Raw genomic sequence first — 20196 nt, 5'->3', positions numbered from 1 at the left:
TATCTGTCAAATATATACCAAACATCTGGATGTCCCAGAATTTGTGACACATGCTTCTACATGGAACAAAATTCTCTGTGCAGGATTTGTATTCAGGTCTTTTGTTTTTTGAAATGGGAAACTGAATGGTTGAGTTTACTTTGCTGAAAATTGTTACTCAGGGTGTTATGATCTACATGATTTTCACAGCTGGCACTTGGGAATCACACTTACAAAAGACTGCTCAGGATCTACATACTTTCACATCCAAAAAGCACCCTGGACAGCCACGGTTCTACTGTTTAATAATAAGCAGATGATCAGGCACTTAATGACATTGACAGCATATCCTGAAGAACCACGTATCCATACTTCCCTCCCTTATTTAGAAAATCATAAAATCAATGTTACCTAAGATGATTGGCCATTCATGACCTTACAGGTGGAAGGTGACTAGCACTGCCTTTGTAAAGGACTGCATTTAAAAAAAAAATTAATCAAAAAAACAGGTCCTCTCTGTTAGAACCTCTGATTTCAAATTGCTAATAGATATTCCAAACTGATCTAGAAGTTGTAAAGCCCAAGACTTAAACTACGTTTTGCTGTTTTGTTGCTCATCATCTGCTAGCAAGAAAAAGATAACCTTCAAACAATGGACAATAGAACAGCAAAGCCTAGTTTAATTTGTCCAGCAGAAACATGCCTAAATGGAAGATTTTAATGGTATCGGGACTTCTCAGCATAATTCTAAAGATCAGAGCCAAAGCCAATGTCTTAACCTGAAAACTAGTATCTTGAATAGTACAAAACTTTAAAGGTGGAACTTGGAAATATCTGCTTGCTTTTTTTGAAACCTGTCTGATCCATCACACATCCTTTGTAATTCTAATCGATTTCTAATTAGGACATAGCATACAGAACAACTTTTGAAACTCACTGAGACAACTAACTAATGCAAGCATGCTGGATTTCACAGGACACTGGGCATACTGCTCTATCTATCCTCTATAATTCATCTACTATTGTTTCTTCTTCCTTCTGATTGGGTCTTAGTGAAAGGCAGCAAACTAAACATCTTCCTTCTCCAAGGCATCAGTGGAATGAACAACAAATTTACAATGAGAAACAAGTCTAAATCTCAGACTTTCAGAGTCATCCATGGTGGTTAGGTCTCTAAATGCAGGACAGTAAATTTCTCATGCAGATTTCTTAATGACTATAAACTTGCCAATAGATGTTACATCAGCTACATGAATCATAGAATGTTAAGGGTTTGGAATGGAACTTGAAGATCATCGAGTCCCAACCCCCCTTGCCATGGGCAGGGACACCTCTCACTAGACCATGTTGCTCTAGGCCTTATCCAACCTGTCTTTGAACACTGCCAGGGCTGGCACATCTGTATATGTCCTTGGATTTCTTGGCTGTGAGCACACACTGCTGGCTCATGTTAAGCTTTTCATCAACCATCACCCGCAACCAAAATGTTATTAATTACTGGGCAAAGCAAGCAACACTTCAGCAAGTGGATTTCACTAACAATGTTTAGAATGACAGAATGCAGAGGTTGTTGGTTTTTTTTGGTGGAAGAGTGCAAGTAAATATATGACGCACTTAACTTAATCAGCTTTGCTGAGGAAACACTCCATGTGTAGAGAGGTCACAACACATGCTGTGAAAGTTACATATGCAAGCACTTTACTTGGACATTGCATTTAACTTTACCAGAATTATAAAGCATTTAAACTATATTATTGAGCTGAATAGACTACTTTTAAAGCTATTTATTTCAAAGGATATTAGAAGTGAAATGACAGAAAAAATTAGTAATGGTTCCCAATTAATTAAACAATAATGATTATTGATACTTACCTGACAGCTGAAGTCAGCTTAGCTGTATTATCTGAAAGCATACTTATTGCTCCTTCATCCTCCCCTTCTATACCCTGGGTTTTGTTGAAAGATTTGGAAAGAGGAATAATAATAGTCATAATAAATATAAATATCAAACATGCAAATACTATCAGTACATTTAGAATCTATTTTCTCATAATGGTATTAATGTCTGAGTTGCATTTTTCAGTTATTATGGACGTTATATAACTGTAGTACAAATAAATGCAAGGAACTGAACCTTCTCATGAAATATGGTACTTCTAGTCCTACTTATAAGATTGTATTAGGCCTAAAATTCAGCATGTGCTGGTAATTTTTGTGTGTGGGATGGCAGGTTGGGCTAAGCATCTTTACAAGCCCTATTATGCTTTACATAAAGCACATATAGGCAATAAAACTTACCATGATACTTTTAAGTCTTTTGACTTCATCTTCTTGGGCTCTGTAGGATTCCAGTTCTTGCTGAACAGACTCGGCAACCTCTGGAAAAGGACTAATGCAATACTCCACATTAGGCTCAGTTAAATCAACAAATTGAAACACTAGATCCAGACCATGAAAACTTTTTCAGAAATAACAATACACAAATCACACAGCAGTATCAAATCAGTGAAAATAATGACACCTCACTGTAGTTTACTTAAACTTTCTAAGATATATTTGTTCACTGTTTTCAATAGTTTTATGTAATTTTGGTAAGAATGGTTTTGGGCTAATAGACAATCAGTCGCTCCGCCAAGTTGCTCTATCACTTTTCGCCTCAGGAGGACAGGGTGGGGAGAAAATAAGATGCAAAAATACCTCCAACTAATGGGTTAAGACACAGGCAGTTGAAAAATGCAAAGGCTGTGTGTGAAAGCAAATGAAAATGAAAGATTTTATTCTCCACTTCCCACTAGCAGGTGATGTCTGTCCACTTCCCAGGAAGTGGAGTGATTGCTCCAGCTGAAAGACACTGTAAAAAAATTGAATGCTCCTCCCTTCTCCCTCCTTTCTCTTGGCTTTCATTGCTGAGTGGATGCCATATGGTATGGAATATCTATTCGGTCAGTTTGGGTCAGCCGTCCTGGCTATGTCCCGTCCCAAGATTTTCCTGACCCCCAGCCTGCTGCTGAGGGGGAATGTTGGAGAGACAGTGCTGATGCTGTGCCAACACTGCTCAGCAGTAGCCAAAATCCTGGTATATTACCAACACCTTTCTAGCTACCAGTGCAGAGCACAGCACTGTAAGGGCTGCTGTGGGGAAAATTAACTCCATCTCAGCCAGACCCAATGCACCTCAAAAACCCCAAAACAGACTTACAAAGTATTTTCAAATAAGCTAAAAATAGAATTACCATAATATGAACTTGGAATTTATGCTGAGCAAATTAATATAAACCATGTACCTACACAGCTTACCTGCCCTTATGCTTTTGCCAGAATTTGTCAGATGCAGTTAAATCATAGGACTTCTTATTTTTTTTCTTAGGTCTAGCACCTGCTGGAGAACTTTCCATTCCTGTTGATTCTTCCAAATTAACTCTATTCAAGTGGAAATCCTAAAATAAAGACGAATCTTATGTCAATATTTGGCAGTTTCGAATTATTTAATCAGTCGTTTATACTCAACCAAATATCTTCGAGAATATTTTTTTAAAAAATATTAATACAGCTATTTATTAGAACTTCCTAAGAGGGCAGGAAACCATTTACTAGCTAGTAATAACAACTAGATAATAGCAACAGCAATATAAGAACTCCAAAATTACTCACAGTTACTGAAAAAACATCAAAGCAACATATGTTAAGCAAAGACTTTTGACTGTCTCATATGCAAGCATTCTTCTGACACTGACCTTTACACACTGTTTTCTGCACAGAAAGTAAGTTATTTAGCAAAAATTGTTCTCTAAGAACTAACTAAAACTTCAAAGTATGAAAGTCTATGTGTTGCAGACAAAGTTCACAAGACGACAACAAATGTATCAAGGCTGCGAAGAAGCTCATGACATGAGCAACAGGATTTTTCACTGTGATGACTGTTTAGCTACACCTTCACAGCTCTTTCCCAAATTTTTTTAAACAATAGTGAAAGAGTGACTGCCTGATAAAGCAAAAGTTTGCAACAAAGATGTTATTTCTCCACATAGCTTTTCTTCTTCCACAGATGCATGAACATAGAAACTACCTCACTTTGCTAGAGGACACAGTATTATGTCACCACACTGCTCCCTGTAGGTCTCGTTCTTTGCCCATTAATTTTGCCAAAGACAGCTCTGCATTTTCTCCAGCATACACATTCCCTCTGGTTTTCAACAAAGATTATTAACAAGTACTCCACTTGCTGACTTTATTCCAGCCCTTTTCAAGAACATTTAAAATTTCAAAGGTGCTCTTTGCTTGGCAAATAATGATAGAGAGTAAAATCTTCAACTATACAGAATCTGTCATGAACCTTTTAGAACAGATATTTTTTCTGGAAACAAAACTCCACTTTATTATGTTCATTAAAGTATACAGAACTAGATCACTGTAACTGAAACTGTCAAATAATATTTTAAAATGTTTCTAGTTATCCCTTGGCAGGGACTTAAAATTAAATGCTAGAAACGGTTCATGCCAGAATAGAAACAAAATCAAGTAGCTACTCATAGGAAACTTATGTAGTCAACGAGCACGAACCTCATCTTACAAGATGTGTTTATTGTTTCAGCAAAAAAAAAGAGTCCTTTTCAAGTACATATATTCAACAAAAACGTGAAAGGAAAAAAATAATTTGACTGCAAATTTAGATGCAATTTTTAACGGAGATCTATGTTTTGGCTTGATTGAACTCACCAGTGACCTGAGTTTCCAAGTTAGTTTTGGCATTTACAAGGAGTTTTCCTAAAATTATTTTTATTGATTAGTGTTCCTCATTTCACCCCCCCCATTTCTATCCATGCCTCCCATTTTTTCAGTATCCACTCCTGCAAGGTTTTTTATTTAGAAATAGAAATCTCTTCACATAAGCCTGTTTATGTGTAGAAACACCATGGTTATAATCTAAATGCATGCAGCACTCAACTGCATCCTGGATTAGCATATAGTTGGATGCCGCACAGATTCACTGGACTATCGTAACTGAGATCTTAAATGAAAAACAATTGGTTTGAAAACAGAGTTTACATAATCAACATCTTGGTAACAATTTCGTAGTTACAATTTATGGCCTCTTAACCTACTGAGGTTATCTCAAAATACTATGCTCAGTACATGGAGAATCTGGTATGCTTGCCTTTAAGGTAACTTGACTGGTTCTGAAATTAAACTTTTGCCCTTGCCACGGAATCACAGACCACTTGGTTGCAATTTCACTAAACATAATCCTATCAACTCAGTCAAAAATAAGGTACAACACTTAACAAGTTGTTCCTGAGAAACTACTGAAGCCTGATGCAGCACAGATAAATATCTACTCTGCTGTATTTGTAGCACCAGTTGTCCCCAGCTTCCGGTACATCTTTGATCCCTCTGCATCTTGATGCACCAAAGTCCTACCCCAAGACATCCCTGAGGCCACCCAACACTATCTTCTCTACATGGCTGATGAGCTGAAGCCAAGTGCATGGAGCTTTGCGTGGATTTACTATTGAGCAAGTGAGCATTTGCTGATGAAATGGTTAGTAGGTAACAAACTGAAGTAAGCACAGACCTTGTGCAATAGTCTTCACACCTGTGAAAACCATAATTCGCGTTTCCATCCCCTACTCTACTTTCAAAAGAAACACGTAGAAATTCAGTACTTCTACCTGCAGGTCTCTAGCCAGTTCAACAGTTATTGGAGAAAACTCAGTGCAAACTGTATTTTTTTCACATACACCTTTCCTAAAGAAACTAGGCCAGAAATTGTTTATTTGTAAAATGCACATTTAAGTGCAAGAGGAAGGGACTTGTAATACGGAATTAATTACATAAAATAGAATTTTAAAATATCCTAAACCAGCCAATTAGTGCTGAAATATTTCCACTGTAGCAATGCAAGTTTCTGAACAACACTGTATGTATGACTATACAGTTCACAATCAACTTTGTATACAAACACATATATGCATATTTCAGGTATTGCTCTAACAGTCTCAGTAATAAACCCAAAATATTTCTCAAAGCTAGATATTGAAATGATTTTCATGAATAACTCTCAGTGTAAAAAAAGCCTCCAGATACTAATTGTTCTTGCCCATTTATTTTTATTATTTAGTCTATAACTATATGAATTTTGTATATAGGTAAACACTATAGGTAAACACTATCAGCTTTCCTTCAAGTACATTTCTACTACTGGTTTTATAAAATAAACTTGAGTTGATTAAGACTATCCAAATTCAAAAAATGTAATTAAAAAAAACTATTTTAGAGTCGTCACAGTAGGGTCATATACTTGGTATCTGTATTGAACATCTACACCACCTTGTGGAGAAAACCAGAAGGGGACATTAAAAATTCAAACTAAAAATGAAATTGGTTTAAAAACACATTAAAAGCATTTATTTTTCAAAACTGAATTGCATTTAATGGAGTCTTGATATTACATAACATAAATATTATGAACTACTGAAGAAAAAGCCAGGATTGCTGTATTACCTATCTTTTTATGATATCAAGATTTCAATTTTTAAAGCCTTTTTGAAATTATTGCTAAATAAACGTTCTAGAGAAAATCTTCCAGACAAAACAGACTTTGGATTAAGAGAGATTCTGGTGTTAAGTTTAACAACAAACTGAGTGAAAAAATAGTTTTGGTAACAAAATCAGATTTATCCTTACCAGAACATCATGCACTAAAGCTTGGTATGTCCAAGTATGATGTAGAGGAGTTGCTAAATCTATGTTTCTGTCAACAAGGACTAATAGGGGCCTTTGGAAGCTGAAAAGATGACACTGTGTTAGTACTTCTTTAAATATGATTAAAACACCCCAGTAACATCCTGAGTGATATCAGCCACCTTCTACATCATATTTCAAGCCAAAAGCAAAAGTGCCTACTGCTGAGCTCCTCCAGCCTTCCCCAAAGTAACTGAGATCGGTCATTGCCAGAAATTCCATGAATCAAATCTTAGTAATGACAAAAAGGTTACTTCATTTTGCACTAAGTGAAATTACCAATATATAAATATGGAGCAGAAGTCTAACATTTTAGGCATTAACTAATATGTCTTTGTGTGGATACACATTTGAGTTCCAAACAAATGTTTGAGTGAGTAATTTTCGACCTTAACCCCCATCATGAACCTCAAATATAAAATAACTGTTCAAAGGGTCTTTAATTTCATTTTTCTCTTTGCTTGTATAAAAAGTCCATTAAAAAATGAACTTCTGAGATGCACTGTGGTTATTGCATCACTACTCAATTTTGTGGTAAAAGGATGCATTCATGCCTAAAGGTTTAGGGTTATGGCTGCATGAAAAATTTATAGTGAAGATAGGAAGCCTGTGAACTGACAGAACATTATTGCAAGCATTTCCCTTAAGCATGTTACCCCTACAATTAAACATGCCAGCTAAAGTGTATTTGAAGAGTAAAAGCATGTAAATCCCATGCTCTGGATTTCTGTGCAGTAGGTATGTTCACTTAAATATATAATCTCAAGAGCCTTAGTTACTTGATTCTGAAAAACAAACTACAGATCTGAAGCCATTTAACTGTTAAAGTTTCCCATGTTTCCCTTTCCTTGCATTTTAATTTTGAGGGTAATGATGCTATACTATCAGGAAAACAAGCCACGCCTCTGAAGGAAAATCAGTGGTTAGAATTCAGTTCCCATGAAAACGAGGGAACTGGTATTTCACAGCTATTCACTCTCCTTTCAGTCTCATTCCATTTCACCACCCTTGATGTTTTTTGTGCCTTTTATCCAAGTTCTGCTCTTAATTTGAGATAAAAGTATGATGACTGGTTTATATCCAGTTAGGAGATTATAACCATTTCCTCCAGCTACAGTTTTGCCAACACATCTCCTCACCTTTCTGTGTACACTTTCCTAAGGCAGCCTGTGGAGTCTTCAACTATCTGGGGACAGCAGAATACAGGGAGGCTACTGAGAACACAGTATCAGATGCATGCAGGCATCTATAAAGGATTCAAATGGTCATGACTTAAGGGACCTTAACCATCTAATGATCCAAGTCGTTAAGCAGTCCTCCTCTGGTACATATAGGGACCAGCTGGGAAACACTTGCTTTTGACCAAACTACAACTGGTAACAGTCTTCACAAGTGAGAAAATGAGTCTTTCTTTCTTTCTTTTGATGGACTAAAGGTTGCTAACAGATATGATCAGACACCCAACTGCATAATGTGGTCCTGTAAACAGAGTGTATTGCACAACCTTGATTCTTGCTGGGTTTAGAGGCTGAACAAAATTAACTGCTTCATTAAATAATTTTTGATTTACTCTCTTAAGACCATACACTTACTAGCTATAAAAGTTTTTAAACACATGCTGAGAGATTGGAAAATTCCCTTAAGAGTATATAAATTCTTTCAATATCAAATATGAACCAAATTCTTGTAAATAGAGTTTTCGGTACAATGGTGACTTATCCTAGTGAGACATTTCAGACAACTGAAATATGAAAAATAAAAATACCTAGTTATTACTAACACAATACCTGAACTGGCCAGCTCCGAGTGTGTCGCCTGTAAAAAGACTGTTTCTGGCATCTCTGAGGTTCTCTCTGAGCTTCTTATCCAGTTTCTGAGGGGAGGAAAATAAAACTGCTTTTAACGAACCAGCGGATTCCTAACCATTAAAAGATTTATCATGCTGTTTTTGTAGCTTACAAATGTCTTAGCTGTATCAAGACTAGGTCCACTGCACATGGGAAAGAAAGAAATCTTACTTCTATTTTCTCCTTCCAGCATTTATATTTATACCCAGGACTACACTGAAGATGTTTCCTTGTGTTCATTAATCCCCGCCCAGACAAATAGGACCCTTTCCCTAAACATGCAAATAGAAAATACCAGTAGGAGGCACCAAGAGGGAACCACAGCAGAAGCAGCATATTGGGCTGTCAGACACCGCCACACAAGTGTTTAATAAAAATGTTTCATAAAAATGAGATTATCCTCAATATGAAAATGTGTGCACACAGAATGCTGAGATTTCATCAGTATTATGGCTTCACTGACAAGAAAGTTGGAAGGAAGATAGAAGAAAGGAAGCCAGTGACTCCTAATGAAGACATTGCTGTAGAAATTGTCAATTGTAATTTAGTTTTGTCATTTCATCCCTATTTGATAATCAAGGTCAATGTCAGTTTAGTCTGATATAGTGAAAATGTCTTGTACTTATGGGGTTGCCTGAGATATGCAGAAAATCACAGGCCAGATGACGACTTTTTAAACTGTGCAGGCGTAGCTTAATTATAATGCCTGTCAGAAAATCTTGATAAACTCTAGATTAGAAATGATTATTCATGTTTAACTTTCTCATCATCTGACTCCACAACATTATGATTTTACAGAAAAGTTCCATGGAACTGAAATCAGAAAGGAAAATGGATGTATCTCATTTCCAGTTTTATTTCCTTCTTAGGAAAAGAATACAATGACACTATATCTCTGCCTAGTGTAGAGAAAAGTAAACATGGCATTAGGAAAGTCTTAAAACAATGATAGGTGTTTAGAAAAACAATTCTTACCACTGCCACCATTTCAGCTGCAGTTCCTCTTGAGCATCTGATTATAGGAATAGCCCCTAATAAAAGATATATTGACATCTACGTGCATTGTAATTTTCAGATTATAAATAAGTGTACTTTTCATAAACAAAGTTTTGTAGCATTCTGAGATTAAATTCAAACTTACATTAAATTTTTCTATTGGAGTCTTTCTCTATGAAACAAAAATACTATACAGAAATATTAAATAAAGTTTTACAAAAGTAAGTGAATACCTCACACAGGAATTTATGAGTTATCGGTATACACTAGAAAGTTAGCTAATAAACTATGGAGGGGACAGTATATCTCAAACAGAAGCATTAAAAGTTATTTTCAAAATGTTTGAAGTCCCTTGAAAATAAGAAAAAGTATCAACGCTCTCAGGCACATGGTGTGATTATCAGGGATGTCCTGTGCAGGGCCAGGACTGGATGACCCTCAAGGGTCCCCTCCAGCTCTGATTATTCTGTGATTCTGTATTATACCATGACAGTGTCCCTATTACAACTCACCGCAGGATCATGTTATTTTCAAAAGCACATTTTCCACTAGCTTTCAGGTTTCAAAATATTTAGCTATGGTTTCTCCATTATATAAACAAATATGAAAATTCCAAAACCATAACGTTTAAGTGACTGAGTAAAAGACATTTAATTTGCATCACAGTAACACTTGAAAGAACTCGACAGGTCCAACGGAGTCTCTCTTGAACAGACATAGTAAAATCAATGTATCTTTCTATTCCTTGAGTTATTTCAGTTAGATTTTTGCAGGGTTTGTGTAATGGGACTTTCCTTTTTTTCCTGGTTTTGTTTTGTTTTGTTTTGTGAGAGCTACAAATCCAAACTCAAAGCGCTATTATCATCATTGCAACTAGGATTTTGTAAAAACAGTAAATCCAAACCTTTGCATTTCAGTATTCTCCCACTGATACTGAAGGCTAAGAATCAAATTCCATGAAGAGCAGTCTTTAATGTACTTTGCAGTGATGTAAAGTAATAATTTGAGCAAGATCACTCAGATTTTGGTCACAGATCTAATTCTCTCTTTAATTTTCTATATGAAATCACTAAACTTGTCTCACTGAATATGGAAAATACCCTAGAATTTGGAAACTTACCAAGTGTAACAAAAAAGCAGAAGAGGCTATCAACAATAGTGTCCATTATAGTTTCCATTTCTGTGTCCGTGATATCTGGTCGGTTAATGGCTAAAACAGCATGAGAAAGAGTTAAGAATAGGATTAAATAAGTTTCTGCCACTTTAACACTGAGGAAGCAATCCTCTTCTTACCTAATGGCTGTTAATACCCAACAGCTTCTATTGCAGGTGAGATCAAATTGTGAAATGCCCCTCTTAGCACATCCACTAGTATCCACTCCTCTTTTTTGAGCAAAAAACTGGAGCAAAAAAAATTACTGCTTACTGCATATGGCCAAACACTTGCACAATTGTTTCTAATTCTCTCTGACAATGCATACTGTACCTTTAGGCATGTATTAGTATTGTATTATTAAAAACCTTTTAAAAAGGCACATGTTATGGAACAGAAATGGCCAACCACTTGAAAAACACTTTCTGGAAAAACAATTCTCAAAAATTACCTGTGTAATTTAGAGAATTACAGTATGCAGTTATCTACATTTAAAGCTCTAAATCCCACCTCTTGTAATACAGACTACTTTTTTTTTTCCCCTAATAAATTTAATGTCAGTCTCTACATTAGGGATAATTTCCAAGTTATAAAACATTTCACATGACAGATAAGAGAAATTTTCCTCACACATTTAGGTCAGAACATGAGACACGTACTAACATTTCTCTTAAATAACTAACACTGACAAGAATATAATAGTAAACAGGAAACATCAGACCAAATCTTATCACAGGTCTAAAGTTGATTCATTCCAGAAATACCATCCTTGTTTGTTTTATTATACCTTTTAAAATTTCTCACATAATTACCTGCTTTATCCTCTTTCTTCAGAATTATTTCAAAGCTCTAAATATTTATAAGCCTTCTACGCTAAATTTATGCATGACCAGCTATAACTATTCTCTAACTTTAAAGGTGCTTTCTCCCCCCCAGCAAATTTTAGTGAAAAAAATAGAAGTCTGCTTTTCAAACAAAAATATCCCTCATTCTGCCAATGGAATCAATCCCCAGTGTGAGACACAACTCAGTATTATGGATCAAGTTTTAAAGAAAGACGGTGACTTCTGAAACGGGTCAAGAAAGAAGAAAAATCTCACTGTTAAATGTTAGACATACGAAGACTTCTCATCTCTACATGGTCATTAGTGACCATACGCAACCAAATAAATCAGGAATTAACTGTGTGGCACTGTGTGTAGACACCGTAACTACACTAGAGTAATGAGGAGTTGCTTCAAATAAAGGGCTATCTTGCCTCTGACTTACACACTTCTGCTGCTTCTCTTGAATTGCATTTGTAGATCACACAAATGAGCTGGTATTTTTCTAAGGAATGAGTTAATTAAACAAACACTGAAGCTCCAAAATTACTGGTTCTGATGTAAAACGAGGAGAGGATGAGCAGAACTACAGCAGGAGCAGCAAGACAACGTACCCTATAATAGCCAGCCATTTGAGTAAGACAGCAAGAAGAGGCAGGGTGGTAGTTCTCTGTTGATTTATCATATTGAATGGGGCAAGGGAGACCAAAAATCAGAACAAACAAGGGGAGGAAAATCATGTGGACAATTATGACAACTAGTATATATGACTTGAGCTGCCATAGCACTATAGGTGTAAAGGTAACTGACCTAAGGCAGCCAACTTGATTTTCCTGCTAGGTTCTAAACCAGGTCCAACAGAAGTCTCAAGAAAATTAAAAAGGAGTTCAATAAGGCTGACTTCACTTGCAACTCTGAGACTTTACAAAGAAGCTGACATGCTTGGCTCACATGCTTGCAGAGGCAATCAGCATTTTTGACTGTCTACAATGCCTTTTCCCTCCCACAGTGTCTATCTATGTGTGAAAACAATATATTCTTCCTGTATTATTCCTCTTATAAAAGCACTCCAACCCATACATGTCCATACTGCAGTTTTGATTTACTAAATTTATATTTTAAAGTACATATTTCATTTTCAATTTCACAATAGCCATGCTGAAATGAAGATCTAAGAACTGCTTTCTTCATGACTTTACACATCTAACAGAGTGGATCAAAGCAAAATAAAATCATTGCTGACTATTAGCTACAACTTCAAAAGTAAATTTCAACATCAGACACTCAAGTAGAATTTTTATATAAACTTTACTTACCACGATATGAAACAAGTTCTTTGTTTTGGTTACACAATACAAACATGTCATCTTCTAAAGTAATAAAATTAAGATATTGATCAAACACCTAGAAATCAAGGAATAATGGTCAGAATCGTCCAGAGTGATGCATAAAACCCCCTATCTGTCATTTATTGCTACTTCATTCTGAACATTTTAAAGAGCTACCTATTAAAATAAAGAAATGTAAGATATAATTTATGCATTAAAAAGCCTGTGTAAGGATTGAGTGGTAACACAAAACATTAGAGCACTGAAAAGTGCCAGGACAGTCCAACTCCAACTGTTTCTGTGGACAAATTTTTAGTAGCCAAGCAACGCTGAAAAAACACATGTGGAGGGCATTACAGTCTTATAGGTTCATTTTTTTATTAATATGAAGCACTGCAGCATAAGCAGCACTGAGCTCTTAGGCAAGAGAGAGGAAAGAGGGCAGTATCTAAACAGTGAGACATGACAGCTCATGAATTCTAAGTTTTCTGTAAAATACCTGTACATTCAGTAAAAAAATTAAATCTCTCTATAGGATAAATTGTTAATGGGACATTACCCCAGAAAAACAGATTTTAGAAAGTCAGTTTACAGTGCTACACCAATTGACTCCTGCTGAGGATCTAAGGCTTAAACAATACTAGCAGTGTTCATTTCATTTCACAACTGTTGTACTCATTAAGTGTATGTATGAAATATTATTTAAAATTACAATTGCATTCATAGTGCACTTCTTACGTATTTAGGAGCTAAAACCCCACCCCATTATATAAGTCAACTGATAGGATCAGGAATACTCTGAAATTGCTGTATTTCCCCTCTTATCATTTAGCACAAAAGTCTTGCAGCACTTGGACTTTTGACTAAGCTGAAGTATGGCACTAAGCTGCATTACTGAGACAACTGTAGATTCCCATTTTTTACCCAGTATGCCTCACAATAAGAATGCAATAACACCTGTAATGGTAGCATCTTCAACATTAGGGACTGGGCATTTTCTTACCTTAGCCACTTGTGTTACTGCATTAGCACCTATAGCAGCATTTGCAATATCTTCCAGTTTACTTCTCGAAATGGCAGAAATAAAGTTTAAATAATAAGATTCATAAAGCTGGTTTCGAAGATCCTAAAAGAAAGAAAAACCACAACTTTTTTCCTGAATAAGTACTAATATATTTCTGACTAATTAAAAAAAAATAATCATACTTTTACTATGTGATGTTCCAGTTACCAAGTCAAACTAAATTTCAGAAGTGTTTGGCTGTCTATTCATCCGGCTTTGTACACAAGTGCTTTGAACACATAATCAGATACAAACAGCCTAACACAGAAATGCAAAAAACAGGAAATGAAATTGAAGCTACCAGACAGCAACTACTATTCCACACCTTACTGCTGACCAAAAATACCCTTTGCTCTTTTCTTTCCACTGGCAAAGTTGTCAACCTTCCACAAATTCCTCACAGACAATGGAAAAACTGAGGTTTAGCCTAGTTCAATCCTCCTGCTCAAAGCAGAATCAAATAGTGTAGGTGGCTCAGGATTGTGTCTAGTCAGGTTCTGGACATCTCCAAGAATGGAGCCTCCACAAACTTTCCAGGCAATCTGTTTCACTGTTAAGCCATTCTCATTAAAATAAGTGGAATGGCCTATATTTCCATTTGTGCTCACTGCCTGTTGACTTTTCATTCATAAAACTCTCTCTCTGAAACATGAGACGTATTTACCCTTCTGCTTCCTGGGAAATTGAAGTTTTGCATGCAAACATTATGGGTAATATTTTTATGATGACTATGTCCTAATGTGCAAAAAATGTAAGCAAAGGTGTTCAGACATGCACAAGAACTAAACATAGAACAGTCACACTTTGTAAGTGTAGGATTACTTCACACACCGTTGTGTCCGCTCACTTGAAACACTGAGCAGGTAAATTACCTGGCACATTCTGTCAATATTTTCTTCTGTTGGCATTACAAAGTAAACAGCTGGAACATCCGGAATAGCGTCCCGATCTGAATGCAAAAGTCTGACAAGAAGAAAAAAATGCATCTCTAATCTGTTGCTTCTCTGATACATTTAAAATTGTAAAACTTACAGAAATTACTTATTTGTACAGACACATGAAATTTGCTAAAATTTCTCCCTAAATTTAGCTAGATTTTTAAGACATGACAAACATAGCAAAAATAGCGTCTGCACGATTTTTTTCTGAAAATATCAATAGATGTCTCCAAAGTTTATTCGAAGCATGAGAAAAGGCTTCACAAATCTTCAAAAACAGATTATGCCTTCAGAGGAAGGTAAAATATCACATCCATGAAGCTCATATGCAAATGCTAACTGTTGACATGATAAAACCCCCCTGCATCTCTCACACTATTAAACCTGTTTTTCCTTCTTAAAGGCAAGGTGTTTAGACGTTTTTCTCACATTTCTGCTGATGTGTCAAAATGCTAAACTGTGTTTCAATTTCTACCCTTCACTTAGAAAACATTAATACACTTTTGAAAAATAAATGTATCTTCAAAGTTTCTCCATGACTATTACCACAGCTCAGGAATGACAATGAACTAAGTAATCTGGGGAAAGAGAAATGGAAAATCTCTTAGAATTGTACTTAGAGATTTCATATGTTTGACAGCAGACAATTAAACTCTACATATAAAAAGACAAGCAGAGAACATACACAGTCCCATGAAACAGTTTGTGCCAATATAATTTTAACATATACGATTACAGAAGGATTTGTAGAGAAAGAATCCAAAAAAGTACCTACTGGATATAATTTTTATTTTTGAACAGGGGCCTCCTGTACTTTGTAAGAAATCCTACTGAACAGTGTTTGAAATTCTCCACTCTCTGATTCCGAATAATGCAATCTGATTTTAGGAACATGTCAGGGTATAATCTTTATTTTACCAGTTATTTATGAATGATTTTCAATGTCTTATTACTTTTGTGAATATTAAATAAAGGTCTTTTAAGAAAAAAAATCCCAATTTTTAAGTACTTACAGATGCAAAGTGATCCCCATATCTCTCAGCTCTTTCACTGACAGCAAAGGTGAGATTATATCTTGGCCAAATCTGTCATAAATGAGAACCTGAAACAGATACACATCATCTTATAAAGCGCTGTAAAAAGTGGATACTGCAGAATACAGGATGCAGTGGATACAGGAATTCATGTTTACAGAACTACTACCACCCTAACCTGAACAGGGCTCTCAGTGATATAGGGGAAAGAGAATCATCACTTCCATCTCCTGAAAAGTGTCCTGACAAACAAGAGTCTGCTGTAAGAGATTTCTAACTGTATGTGCAGCTCTGCTGACTGCATTTGGGAGAAAACAAGATGGAAAAAAAAGGAATTTGTGAAAAAAGACAATAGAGGAATAGACAGGACTTGCAGCATCAAAAACTTCTCATGAACTACAAGTTACATTTTAAAGGTAATAAAGACAGTGTGAGCTTGGCTTGTTCCAGGCTATCAATAGTTCTTCCCTTTCTATAGGCTTCTTTCTGACTCTGAGTTCACCTGTAAAGCATCATGCAAGTTTCTGCCAACAGGTGTGAATGAAACCTAAGTATGTTTCAAAAATATCCTCCTCAATTACTCATTAAAATATTGCCTAAAGAATCAGTTAGTCATTTGGTCATCAAGCAACAACCTGAAATGCGTATTTTTCCCAGCAGTTCTGATACTAAGTTCTGTATATTCGTAATACAGGAAAAAATCTTTTGTACAAGTTAATAACATAGGGAAGATACTTGAGTTAGTTAAAATCTGCAAATCTGAACTTTTTGAACACTATAAAATTCTCCTATTCCCGTTCAAAGAGTTCTTACCTTCCATACTGGTTCTCCTGTGCTGTTTTTAACAGGAGGAACATTGAAGTTCAACATACGTTTCAAAGCCACTGGAAAATAAAGCAGAATAACGCTTTGCTCTCTTTACACTTCAACAATAGTGATTAAACACATTAGCAGGATTTTATTACACATTTCATTTGAGAACAAAACCATCATAAAATATAAATGCAACAAGTCACATTTTCATTATTTTTATGCAGCTTTGACTGACAAGTGGCTCAAGTCAGCTGGAATTTATAGGCTCCAGATGACACCACAAAGGAAAAACAAGCAAGTTCCAAAACATGAAGAATCTCTTTCCTTAGTTATAGAGGCTATATTCTGACAGTTTGTCTTAAAAATAATTCCAGTATCTTCCTGAAGGTACATTCTATACAGCAGAACCAGTTTGCTTTATTCCCTGACCTGGTTTTCCTACCCCACAGGAACAACACTATACACAGAAACAAAAAATAACTTGACGCCTGACTAAAACTGATACAATTTTGAAACAATCTGAGAAGCCAAAGAAAAAAATGCTGCTTTAAGGAGTACAAAAACACCCTTAATTTGCAGCAGGAAAACTTTCTGAAACAGGAATGAGCTTTCATTTAACTTCCCTTTCAACACAGAAACCAAAGCAGACTCCTTCACCTACCTCTAATTTATAAATCTATTATACCTAATTTATCTGATTAAACAACACTAGGTGCTGGTCTCCACCTTTGGCTAGCAGCAAAAGATGATTTGCATCAATATAAATTAGTGGCTATTCTCCTCAAACTCATAACAAAACCATTACAAAGTTTTGCAGAGGAAAAACTTCCAGAATCCAGAGCAATGTATACCACTTTGCTCATAAATAGAGAGTACTAGAAACAGTTAACTTCTGACTGGCTGAATGAAGCTTGAGAGCATATGCACTGCAGTTCCCTAGGGTTTACAGTATCACAGGACAGCTCAGGCTGGAGAGGACCTCAGGAGACCTCCAGTCCAACCTCCTGCTCAAGCTGGGTCAGCTGTGAGGGCAGGCAAGACTGTTCAGGGCTTTATCCAGTCAAGTCTTAAGGGATGGACATGGCAAAACCACACTGTACAACCTGTGGCACTGACTGTCCTTGTGGGGAAGTTTTTTCCTTATACCCAGTTTGAACATCTCATTTCAATTTATGCCTGTTTTATCTCACCCTCCTGCTATGCATACAAAGGAGCCTGCTCCATCTTCTCAGTGCTCTTCACAGGTATTGGGGAGTTGCTGTTAGTTCCCCCTGAAGCTGTCTTTTCTCCAGTCAGAACAAGCCCTAGTGCTCCAGCCCCTGACCAGTTTGGTAGTCCTTTGCCGACACCCTCCAACTGATGAACAGTTTTCCTGTACTGTAGCCACAAACTGGACATGGTATCTAGACATGTCTCCTGAGGCTAGGCAGGGGGAGATAACCACTCCCTTCAATCTAGTGGCTGTGCTCCTTTAAGTATGGCCCAGGATGCTGCTCTGCAGGGACCGACTGTGGGCTCATGTCCAGCTTGCTGTGCACTGAGACCTCTTGCAGGCCTTTTCAGCAAAGCTGCCCTCCAGTCTGGCAGTCACCCACACTGTTGCCTGTATGTTGCAAGGAGTCCTTCGGTTCCAGGGATTTATCACTGCTAAATTTTTTAAGATCTCTGCTGGCCCATTCCTCTTGCCCATCTAAGGGCCTCTGAGTGGCAGCTCTGCCCTCAGGTATAACAGATTCCCCTAGTTTGCTGTCACCTGCACACTTAATCAGAGTACACTTTGACACGTTCTCCAGGCGACTGATAGAGATTTTAAACAGGAGAGGTCACAGTACACTCATGCAATGGTCCAACTGTTACCAGGTATAGCATGTCCGATTAATCACAACCCTCTGAGCTCGACCTCCAATCTTTTTTTCACTTATCTAGTTGTTCATTCATCCAGTCCATAACATCCTGACTCAGACAAAGAACACAATGTGAAAAGCCTTGCTGAAGTCAAGGTAAATGACATACTCTACTGTCCTGTTGCCTACAACACGGAAGGCAATTAGACTTATCAAGCATGACTGACCATACATAAATCAATGCCTGCCTTTTCCTTCAGGTGATAAGAAGTATTTACGAAGAAGATTCACTCCATGATTGCCAACAAATTCTCCCAGGCCTTTGAGTCACTTTGGAGTCAAAGACTGGGACAAAAGTGGCATTGGACACGTTCACCTTACCTGTGTCTATTACCACTGAATGACCAACTCCATTTAGCAACGAGAAGCACTTCTTTCTCTAGACATAGGCTGCACAGCTCAACTTCAGTTGAACTTCGGCTTTCCTAACACCATCCATCCATGCTAACAGTGAGTGCTGGGTCTCCCTGGAATCCAGCCTTCCACTTGCTTCACACTTTCTTCTTTTCTTCTTTTTTAAACACCATGGAGTAGACCTAAAACTTGATTACAGGCTGCTCCTGGATTCTTTGGTCCCCCACTGTCAGTGACATCTTCAGCCATATGAGCAATTTTGTATAAAGCTGTATAGTTATGTATTTTGGTACTACTGGAGCTGAAGCAGATGCCTTGCAGAGTTTATTATCTAAAGTAAAACCTGGCATAAGCTCTCTACTAAGGAAAACAGTAATCAGACTAGTAATATACTGTGGGAATCATGACAAACATTCAGCAAGTCTGAGTTTCTGTTTTTGTATTCATATTGCCATTTCATTCATGCTTATGCTGAAGGCTCTCTGGGACAAGGATCAGGTTTTTACTGTGCTTGCACAATGATAGGCTTTCGTTATGAACCTGGATAAAGGTCACAACAGATGGTGCACATACATGGTAATACAAACACTAAGTGATAATAAATCTTTTCCTTTTTCTGTATTTGTCTTCTAGTTGTTGAATCAACCTTCTTAAAAAGACCTCCCCAACAGAAGACAACATGGGTTCAGTGGAAAAGGTTGACTGAAATAATTACATAACAATTGGCAGTGACACAGACAGTGGGACTGATGCACCCTCAAGCAAGTTTGCTGATGACATTAAGTTGTGTGGTGCAGTTGACACACTGGAGGGTATGTATGCCATCCAGAGGGGCCTTGCCAGGCTTGAGGTGGGCTTGTGCAAACCTCGTGAAGTTCAGCAAGGCCAAGTGCAAGGTCCTGCACCTGGGTCAGGGCAATCCAAACTAAAAATGCAGGCTGGGTGGAGAATATTTAGAGAAGCCCTGAGAAGGAGGACTTGGAGTTGTTGGTGGATGAGAAACAACATGACCCAGCAATGTGCACTTGCAGCCCAGAAAGCTGACTGTACCCTGAACTGCATCAGTGTGTCCAGCAGCTCAAAGGAAGGGATTCTGCCTCTCTATTCTGCTCTGGTGAGATCGCACCTAGAGTACTGTGTCCAGCTCTGAGGCCCCTAACATAAAGACGATCAAGTCCAAAGGAGGGCCAGAAAGATGATCTGAGGGCTGTAGAACCTCTCC

At 37.1% G+C, this 20196-nt stretch overlaps 1 protein-coding gene across 2 annotated transcripts in view; it reads right to left on the bottom strand.

The window, feature by feature from the left end:
* The window catches only part of SCFD1 (sec1 family domain containing 1), a 44854-nt gene extending 28070 nt beyond the window's left edge, over positions 1–16784 (bottom strand). The window contains exons 1-12 of one of the 2 annotated variants that reach the window (XM_009071202.1): positions 16717–16784; positions 15883–15971; positions 14804–14894; positions 13872–13994; positions 12857–12944; positions 10684–10773; positions 9543–9598; positions 8508–8593; positions 6664–6763; positions 3277–3416; positions 2278–2368; positions 1852–1925 (exon numbers count right to left, since the gene is read on the bottom strand). In XM_009071202.1, coding sequence (XP_009069450.1) covers positions 1852–1925; positions 2278–2368; positions 3277–3416; positions 6664–6763; positions 8508–8593; positions 9543–9598; positions 10684–10773; positions 12857–12944; positions 13872–13994; positions 14804–14894; positions 15883–15971; positions 16717–16773 — 1085 coding nt within the window. In that variant the 5' untranslated portion in view covers positions 16774–16784. The remainder of the gene's footprint in view (positions 1–1851; positions 1926–2277; positions 2369–3276; positions 3417–6663; positions 6764–8507; positions 8594–9542; positions 9599–10683; positions 10774–12856; positions 12945–13871; positions 13995–14803; positions 14895–15882; positions 15972–16716) is intronic. The other variant, XM_009071203.1, reaches the window with a different exon arrangement.
* Between the last annotated feature and the right edge of the window lie 3412 nt (positions 16785–20196).

The sequence above is a fragment of the Acanthisitta chloris genome, unplaced genomic scaffold (genome assembly GCF_000695815.1).
Source record: "Acanthisitta chloris isolate BGI_N310 unplaced genomic scaffold, ASM69581v1 scaffold4473, whole genome shotgun sequence".
Lineage (NCBI taxonomy): Eukaryota > Metazoa > Chordata > Aves > Passeriformes > Acanthisittidae > Acanthisitta > Acanthisitta chloris.
This window is presented reverse-complemented; position numbering and strand designations above follow the sequence as displayed.